We start from the raw sequence: 9,881 nt of genomic DNA, 5'->3' as shown, positions 1-9,881 counted from the left end.
AAAAGTATTATGTAATAAGAAAATTATTAATAACTTATTTGTTTCATGCTAATTAAATATTAGAAACAAATATTTTAAAAATAATATTTAAGAAATACTTGCTTTTGATCTCAAATATTTAGCAAACATATAAATATTTCCTAAATATGTATGTAATATTTTGTGCTATCTGGGTATAAGCTCGCCTTTTTGCTGTAAAAAATATTTTATTGTTCATTGTTGCCCTTATAGCTGTTTTCAGTTCTTCGACTGGTCTTTCCTACATAATCATTAGCTTATTTGTGAGCTTTTTAAGTTGATTCTAGATATGTGTTTTGTAATCCGCTCATCAAGTCACTCTGTGTTATCTTTATTAGTGGAATATTCATTGTGGAGCGTTAATTTTAGCTTAGAACACAATACTGCTTCATTATTCATTCATAAACCAGCATTTAGCGTTTACATAAAGAGTTTAGCAGTAAAGCGACACCAGTAAATAGTATTGAAACAGACTGGTTTATTTACATTTGTTGATAAAATTTGAAGCCTTTTAATGAACGGTCCACCTGGAACACTAACGAAGAACCAAACAAGCCAGATTGGCATTAATTAGATCTGATATGTAATTAACCTTCTAGGTCAGAAGAACTCCCCTGTTTCTGGCCATTTGGGCCTAAGAAAATCTATAAACTATGAGCAATTTGCTACTAACTCCAAATACCTTCCAAGGAGTGAATCCCCGGCGACTTTTCGACGATATTTTCACATCGATGTACCCCCGCATTACACCTTCAGTCATCATTTCCAGTAAACAACCCTAAATAGCAATAAAACAACATCAAAACTAAACACATACTAAACACTGTCGGCGTGATGACCGCTCCCTATCAGGTTTGTTCTCACAGCCAATTTCGAACATGTTTGTGATTGTCAGTGACTGTTTCCAAGCCAGTTTTAATGCGCAGATGCAAAATATTTAAGGTTCCTGATCGATTTCTAGCGAAAGAACAGTGCAGTGCGCCTGTGATTTGAAACCAATCAGAAATCTGTGCGAACGCAATCCGCCTTATTGCGCATGATTAATTGTTAGAAATTGGTTTCTTACGGTTGTGAAAACGAATGTTGATCTCCCTTGGAATGTGCATGTTGCCATGAGAACGGCCATGTTTTGCTCTAGACCGGCCGACAACGCCGCAAAGCAGAATAGAGCATAGAAAGTGTCAATTTTAAAGTGAATCCACAGCTTATATATATCATGGTATGATATACAGGGTGTTCCGTAAATATGTTAAAATATTTTAATAGCGTGTTATCCTAGTCATTTTAGAGGGTGTGATTTAGAACGCGTGATTTTTATAATTTGTGGTCCCATTTTTAAATATTTGATCTCCAAAATGGCGAAAAATATTAGTTTTTGTTGTTTTTCTTGAAAACGGTTAAACATAGAAACTTCAATTATAAGCCAATTGAGTGCCATTCTATGGTAGTGTTTTGTGGTTTAGTTTACTTTTACACAGGGTAGAAATGTGGAACCCCTACTTTAGTTTTGTTCAGAACTTTTTTGTGTGCACCTGAACTTTTATCGGCATAATTTTTTAAATTACTACAGGTTATTTATCAACTTTTTTATCTCTTGTTGTTTTTTCCTAAGGGCACTAGTTTGCCCCCAAAAAAATGTATCGTTTCGCCTTGTTCAAAACTTTTCAAGCCGTTAGATTGGGAGAGGTCAAGAAGCTCTAGAAGTCAAGAAGATCTAAACGCGCTTGATTGAATACAATCGAAGAACTTCCGGAAATTTTTGAAATATTTCTAACGAAATAAGAACTTCAGTGCAAACTTTACGGTCTGTAAATTTCATTAAAAGACTGCGATTATGCCAAGAATGTCAAGGTGGCCAGCAAGGTGCTAAGTTAACATTAGAATGGTTATTTAAAGTTAATTTGGTTTGTTTATATCGTTACGCATATTGTTACCATGTTATTATTTAAGGAAAAATTATTCAAACTTAATAATTGTAATCTGAACCAAAATACACAATTTTGAAAAATAATTAGATTGTTAGTAATCAACTAATAGTGCGTACCAAACTTGTCATATGAAAACGTTATTAGATCTTAAAAAATTAACTTAATTACTTACACATTTTGAAACGGCAGAAAACCGATTTTTTTTGCGGGCAAACGAGTGGTCTCAGAAAAAAACAATAAGAGATAAAAAAGTTGGTAAATAACTTTTAGGAATAAACAAAATAATGTCGAGAAAAGTTGAGCACAAAAAAGTTCTGAGCAAAACAAAACTAGGGGTTCCACATATAAAATGGCACTTGAATTGGCAAATTGAAGTTTCTATGTTGAACCGTTTTAAAGGAAAACAACAAAAACTAATATTTTTCGCCATTTTGGAAATCAAATAGGTAAATGATAAATTTTTACATTTCCCAAGTTAAAGTCGCGTACAAATCTGGAGCGCGCCAAAGACAAACCATACAACATGTTTTAGATAAAATATTCTCACTTTTTCGCAATCTGCAATAAAATGTTGTGGTTATCATTTTTAAATCTCAAGTTAGCGCCTGCCTTGCCTACAAGGTGGAAGTAGGCGCTGTTTTTCTGACATGAATAAACTTCCCCCTCCCAGATAATAACTTCGTATTTGAAACACTTTTTCCTCGGATCAATCGTTTCCGAAATATTTGTGAGCAAAATTTGAAACTTAATATTAAAAAATGGCCAAGTTTTGAAAGTTTAAGAAAATGTAAAATTTCCCGGCTTTTCCTAGTTTTCTCCGGATCTAATGATCCAATCGAGGGATCGACTTTTCATTCTATTCGTAGTTAAATTCTGCAATTCACCCATTTATGCCATTACGATTGCTGCAATCCTTTCGATTTTTCAAACGGGAATCTAAAAAACCCGATTTTTTGTTGAAAATTGTTTGTAAAAATTACTAAGACATTTTGTGGTCCAAAACTTAGTGGGAATAAAGTACTAACTTGTCAATTAGTTAATCAAGACAAATTATTACTTTTCTAATAAGATGTATGTCAAGGACCAGAAACAAGGAGAAGCGGATTATCCTTGCTTGTACCATATACAAAACCGTACCACTTCATTCAAACGGCAGGTATTTGCCTTTTTGCTTTGTTGAAATATCGAAATTCGAGATGGTGTCCAGGTACTGGAACCCAGAGAGAAAGTTAAGAAAATGAAGGTTTTCACGGCCGGTTAAATTACATTTAGAAATGTTTTCCGGGCTTTGAAGTCGTGGTCTATCGGAATTTCTTCCTGACGTTTCGTCCACAACTGCGGTGGACATTTTCAAGGGCGATGAGGCAGTGGGCGAAGTGATCTCGAAACGTCAGGAAGAAATTCCGATTGACCACGCCTTCAAATCCCGGAAAACATTCCTAAATGTAGTTAAGAAAATGTTTGAAAACATTTATTTTACTATTTGTACTAGAAATGAGAGAATCTGAAAAAATTATTTTTCTTCGTTTCCCAGAATTCGATGCCAAAACGAATTCTGTGGCTCGAATGGTTCTTGAGAAACCTCGAAAAAAGCAATGTCATGTTCAAGTGGATTTTGCAACTCAAAAAAAACCACGCAAACCTAAAACTTCTTGAATTCAAACATTTTTTGAGAAAACTGCCAACATTTTCTTATCGATGGTTTACTTTCTAAAAGGCCATTTACTTCTGTCTAGAATGATGTACAAATGAGCGTTCTTGCTCATTTTGCCTCCGAGATATTAGGAAAAACGGGACGGAAAACATGAAATTTTGGCATAATCTTGAACCTAAGTGTTTGATATTCAAATTTCGCTTTCTGAGTCAAAACTACTCGAATTTCCTTACTAACGTTGTTACGACTGAATCGAGTTTTCAATTCTCTATCCAACGATGCCAAAACGACTTCTGTGGCTCGAATGGTTCTTGAGAAACTTCGAATAAAGGCCATTTAGTTATCTATGGTTATATCTGGAATGATGTAAAAACGAGCGTTCTTGCTCATTTTGCTTCCGAGAAACATGCAAAACGGGATGACAAATAATCTTGCGCCACCCTTGCACAAAACGACGATAATTTTTCTAATTTCATAGATAACAGAAGACTGTATTTTTTGTACATAACCCCCCCCCCCCCTGGGGCCATAGCATAAATAAAGTCAATGGGCGATAGATAAAGACGAGTTTGACGAACGTCGAGCGAGGGAAGCAGATATTTTTTTCTTAACCGTCCGCACCAGTCCTGGCTGATTGCGCTTGCGCGTCTCACTGCCATGTTGCCGCTATGCACATACTTGGATTTTAACCAGCCAGGACTGGTGCGGACGGTTAAGAAAAAAATATCTGAGCGAGGGAACGAAAAAGTGGGCTTTTAGGTTAAAATCGTGGTCATTGTTACCAACACGATGAGTCAAAATTATTGCTTTTTTCCAACTTTTTCCGAAAATTCGCTTTTGAGAACTAGGCCTAACTGTGATTTTTTTTCACATGTTAAATACTGGTTTGTACCTGAAACCGGGCTGAAACTCATTGTTCCACTGGATATCCACTTGACCCTAGTTGTTAAGGAAAACGACGCTTCCAAATTAATGCATTTATTAAAATCAAACTCAAACCAAAACTTAATATGTATTAGGAGCTGAGCTAGTTGCCGGTGAGCCATTCCAGGCGACATATTTCTTTTAACTATTTAAATATACCTTAAAACCTTAAGTTAACCAAGGATTTACACAGAATTCCAACACTAGAAATTGGGGTGTGAATGTGCTGGGTCAGCCATAAATTACGACCGAATGACTATTGTTCCTTTATGCAGGCAAGGGCTGTTGAATCCATGTTTACAGTATTCTACTCCAAACCCATTTAAATTACTTTATTGGCGTTGTTCGCCGGCTGACTATTTATATAACCGGGTTTCGTAACTATTTTCCTCTTGAATAATAACTCTCAATAAAACTTTTAAGGGTTTTCTCTATGAGAAATTACTCTTAGATATATTATCCGATGGGTGAACTTAAACAAACATTGAAACATGTCCAGACCCGGTAAGCACAAATAGTGCCTGTACAAATTTAAATGTGCTTCGTCCAGTATTTGCCGAATCATGGTTGCAAGGATTCGAAAAATCATCAGGTCCCACTGCCATACCTACCAAACCTAACTAAAAAAGGCACTTAACGTTATTTGCCTGACACCTTATTTTTGAACACTGCGCATGATCACAATAACGTTTAGCGTCTAACGCTAAATTTTAATTTTTACAATTAAAAGATGAGATAAACAAACAAACAATTATATCGTTAAATTCAGGAAAAAATGAGAATTTTAAAAGGCTGTGGGCCTTTGGCCAACCATGATTACCATTTGAAAAAACATAAGTTTATTTTTTATCTCGTAAATCAAGTTGAGTATAACAACGAGTGCTAGTTTAATAGATTCAACGCAAAAAGTTGTACTAAGAGCAGTTTTGTTTGTTTTTTTCTAAGTTAAGCAGTTTACGAAATATGTGTTAATTAAAAGTGTTGTCTTGTCCTTTCAGGATATTTCAGGAACCAAGTCGGGTACCTAAATTTCGAAACGGTAATGAATAGGCAATCGAATTCTGCCCATTTAACAAATTCTGATATCGTTAAAAATGTAGAAGTTACCCATACAAAGAATCAGAAAACCCTGTATACCGTCTGTTCCATTAGAAGAAATTTGCAAACACAAACATTGACATTCTCTAACAGTCTTGCATGTCTCACCAAAAAATATTGGTAGTACGGAAAAAATATGAAACTTTAATTTCAACAACTTGTTTTGTAACTTTTCAAATAACCCTTGCATTGGGGTGCTAAAATATATGAGAAACCCTGTACTTACCGGACACCCTGTTGATTACATACGATTCAACACATACATTTATCATTTATTGGGATTCATAATTTAGCGATGCGTTGATAGTCGGGTATTAAAAAAACACAAATTACTATATACAAAAGTACTATTTTTTATCGAGAATAATGTGAATAAAAAGACTAACTCGACATTACATACAGGGTGATTCAAAATTGGCGTCATTCCTCTAGGGGTGTTGTCGGGCGCTGTTATAGAAGTACAGAAAAAATAGTAAAATCAATGAACTGTTATTAAAAACTGAGAAATTTGCAAAAAACTATATCAGAAATACGGCAGCAATGATTTTCAAAGTAATCGGCCTAATGTTAATTAGGCGCAAATACCTGTGGCTTCGTAATTATTTAAAACTCCGGTAACCATGGAATTATACAGACTGACAATAAGATAGACAAGGATAAACGGTAAAATCAACAAGATTTGTTGACGAAATGTCAACCTGTTCTCATAACCTCGAATAATGGTGTTTGAAAATAAACCATACAACACCAAACAAGCTAGTGCCTGTGTAATCTCCTTATTATCCACTCTTATCAAGCAGCTTCTCGTATTCAGTTAACTTCATGAACACAAAGCTTAATTTTTATGTTAAAGGATTGTTGGTTTCCTGGCCAGACATTTACTTTTCAAGCCGATAGAACAAGTAAGACATCCAGAACACTAACTAAACTTACCGAAGTCCAGAACTTACCGAAGAAAACCAAGCAATTTTCAAAAAATGCGGGTAAAGTTTGCAGCTTAAATTTTATCTCACTCGGTTGCTGCTTCAATAAAATCAGCTTCTCAAATAAGTTGGATATAGTGGTACCGCTACCTATACAGCAACTTGCGTAGATACTGTAAATACCATTTTTGATTCGCTGAATAGCGAAACTTTTTTAGATCCTAATCCTAACAGGAGTCCATTATGATGTTCTGTTCCCATCTTTGTAAATAATTTAAAAATAGGTCTAGAATATTTGAAGATAATTGAAGTATTAGAGGAAAATAGGACAAAAACAAACAATATATATTGTTTATACAATTATATGGGTTTATTTGGTCAATAAATTCGACATGGCTTATGGAACTATCTAAAAGAAAATTGTCACCGGTTACGTTCAGGTTTGAATACAAATGAGCATTTGGAACGGATGCATAGAACCCTCAAATACATTTATTTCCCTTACAAAAATAAAAGACTGGATAAAATCCTGTCTGTATTAGTAAAATTTTAATTAAAATTGTAATAATTAAATTAAATCTATTCCTAACCAAGAAGATCGCCAAAAAATTGCTCTTTAATTACTACTTGAGTATTCATTGTTATATTAAATACAGGGTGTTTCTGAATAAAATATTCTAAAATTGAAATTCGATAGACCATGATGCATAATCAGATAGATAATTTTAATTTTAACCACAGCATGCGCACATTAGTACTCAATATTATACCGAATTTAATTACATTATTTTTTTGTTATTCATTGAAATTACTATCATGCTTTACGCTTTACTATTATGCTCTATAGGAATATCCTACATTTTGTAATGGATTACTTGTAAGACAAGTACGGTGGATCTATATTAACTGTTTATTAAGAAAAAGTTATTATAACAGAACCGTGGCTTACTGACTTCTCTGAATTACGAGTGTAATCTAAAATGTAGGTACTTATTTCTGAAACACCCTGTATAATAATTATTAATGTTAATGCACATTTTCGTTTTTGAAAAACTGTCAAATAAGAAATCAATGTTCCGATGGAAATCTGATTTTGGTTTCCTTCTAAAGTTTTATTTTACATCTAGTCTAGTTAGCACTACTTAAAATCATTAAAAAATCGTTATTGGCACTACTATACTTATACTACGTATCTTTATATACACAGCTCCCTCGTTCAAACTCTCGATACGACTCTGTAGCCGTATCCGTATGTGGGTTCTTATACACGTTCTGGCCAACAAAACTCCGTCCCATATATTTTTTTTTCCGTAAATTACCCCATATTCATACGATCAGTTTATTTAAGGCATTTGCATCGGCTACTTTTCAAGTAGTATTCTAATCATCTTTCCTTTCCATGTCTCGTAACATCACAGCAGTGTTTACTAGTATATCGAATTCATTCAACTCGTCTTTACCATCAAGCTTCATCAATATTGCATTTTTTATGTTAGGACCTTTTTCATAGTCATGATCCATTTCGGCAGTTATCTTTATACAATTTTCGGAATTACAAGCATGAATTCTACAAACATGAATATAATTAAAAACTACTGTCAACTAGACCATTTTCAAAAAAGGTAAGCTAAAAATTTCCTGCAATATCTTGCCTTTAAACATCTTACAAATCGGAGGTTAAGCAATCGCGACACTCGAAACAAACCACAATTTGAAGCGTAACGCACAGTATGGTGAAACGGAAAAGTGATGCGCAGTAGATTTTAAGTGTGGACGCTCCGGAAACCGTTCACAACTTCAAAAGTCCAGACGCCCCCTGATGAGTGAAATTACAACTACAAGTTAAGTAGTAATTTGACATTTGTTTTGCTTACGTTGGTGTTTATATCTGATTGTGAGTTGTTTCATTCTAATAAATTTTTGCAAGCTTAAAGAAAACAGAAACAGATCGAAAAGTATGTAAGTATTGTTCTGTTATAAAGTCTGACAAGTCTTAACTGTCACTCGGCAACGAGTAATTTGACGTTTTGCAGCGCCATCACCGGTAGTTGAACTCGTGAATGCCCTGTCGAAGCTCTTTCAATTTTTTGTCCAGAACAATCATGAAAATTATCCGTTCAGCCCGTTTACACATTGAATTAAAATTTACCAGGAAAATGATCTTAACATTCGGGTGAAAACAAAAACTTTAGAGAATTGGACGGATTTCGGTAAATGTTGTTGGTTGAAGACGCGATTGGGGTTCGTCCTAATTCATCTCTAGTTGGTTTTTCCATTGCAGATTACAGGTGCCAAGCACTTTTTATTTACAGTGTTTGAGGCAAGTCTTGTAAGTGTCGCGTTCGCGTCGCGCTACTATCGTGTCAGGTCTGCACGCGGCTTCAGATTATTAGCAATGAAATTAATAGCTTTTCAACCTGAATATTTACATTTGCAATCCAACAAATTAAATTGGTATGAAATTAAGTTTTAAATTTGTTATAAAACAAAGCCTTACCCTTGCATGGTGTCTTCAGAAAGCTTTTTTCCTCTTCGCGAAATTTTGTAATCTTCAGGATCCCGTCCCTCATTCTTAATAATTTTAACCAATTCACGCCGTCTTGCATTAATAAACCAATTACAAACTTGCCCAGATGCGAGATTCGTTTTTTTCGCAAGATTTCCTTTTTCTGTTTCCGTTGGGTAAGGATGGTAACTGCAATGTAAGATTAGCCGTAAATAAATTTTAATTTCTGAAATAAATATAACACACTACAAGGTGGCACAGATTAAAAAAAAACTAGGGCCTCTATTTGTGTAAGAGCCAACTGCACCGTCCTTATCAAAAGTGTCCCTTAGGTTTAACGGAGCCATTAACATTTAACACTTACCGGTTGGAATATAACCACGATTTCAAGACTCTCACAGAATCTTTGGGCAAATTGCCTCTTCTCCTCCGGGCAAAATGTTGATTCAATGGGATGTTCATGTTTTGAGCATGCAAAGTTACATCTTCTGGGTTCCTCACCTATAAACAAATGTGCATAATCAAAACGTGTCCTTTGTCCTTTTTTTGCTAAACCTCAACGGACTTTCTAAATGCGATTTTTAAGTGACCTCTTGAAATAACTGGTAACTGGTAACTTGAAAAATAAAACAGGCAATAACTTGAAATGATTAAACGCTAAATCAAACATTTTAGACTTAAAACTAAAACTGGTTCGTTATAAGCGAATAATAATACAAAAACACGTGGTGTATTTTATTTCGAGTTTTTTTATATAGAGTAGTAGCAGTTAGTAGGTATGCCTAAAAAGAACACAGAAAGATAAACAAAATTCAATTTGAAATCTACTT

At 34.5% G+C, this 9,881-nt stretch overlaps 2 protein-coding genes across 4 annotated transcripts in view; both read right to left on the bottom strand.

Annotated features, from left to right (window-relative positions):
* LOC109534625 overlaps window positions 1-935 on the bottom strand; it is a 6,512-nt gene extending 5,577 nt beyond the window's left edge. The window contains exon 1 of one of the 2 annotated variants that reach the window (XM_019900352.2): window positions 692-935. In XM_019900352.2, coding sequence (XP_019755911.2) covers window positions 692-781 — 90 coding nt within the window. In that variant the 5' untranslated portion in view covers window positions 782-935. The remainder of the gene's footprint in view (window positions 1-691) is intronic. The other variant, XM_019900353.2, reaches the window with a different exon arrangement.
* Window positions 936-6,893: 5,958 nt separating this feature from the next.
* Window positions 6,894-9,881, bottom strand: part of LOC109534627 (homeobox protein AKR) — a 6,759-nt gene continuing 3,771 nt past the window's right edge. For both annotated transcript variants that reach the window (XM_019900359.2, XM_019900360.2), the window contains exons 2-4: window positions 9,416-9,552; window positions 9,043-9,240; window positions 6,894-8,112 (exon numbers count right to left, since the gene is read on the bottom strand). In XM_019900359.2, the coding sequence (XP_019755918.1) occupies window positions 7,926-8,112; window positions 9,043-9,240; window positions 9,416-9,552 (522 nt within the window). In that variant the 3' untranslated portion in view covers window positions 6,894-7,925. The remainder of the gene's footprint in view (window positions 8,113-9,042; window positions 9,241-9,415; window positions 9,553-9,881) is intronic.

Source organism: Dendroctonus ponderosae, unplaced genomic scaffold, assembly GCF_020466585.1.
Source record: "Dendroctonus ponderosae isolate FM_Combo_2020 unplaced genomic scaffold, Dpon_F_20191213v2 Dpon_F_20191213_6, whole genome shotgun sequence".
Classification (NCBI taxonomy): Eukaryota; Metazoa; Arthropoda; class Insecta; order Coleoptera; family Curculionidae; genus Dendroctonus; species Dendroctonus ponderosae.
Note: the sequence above shows the minus strand (reverse complement) of the source record. Positions and strands in the feature narration are given on the sequence as shown.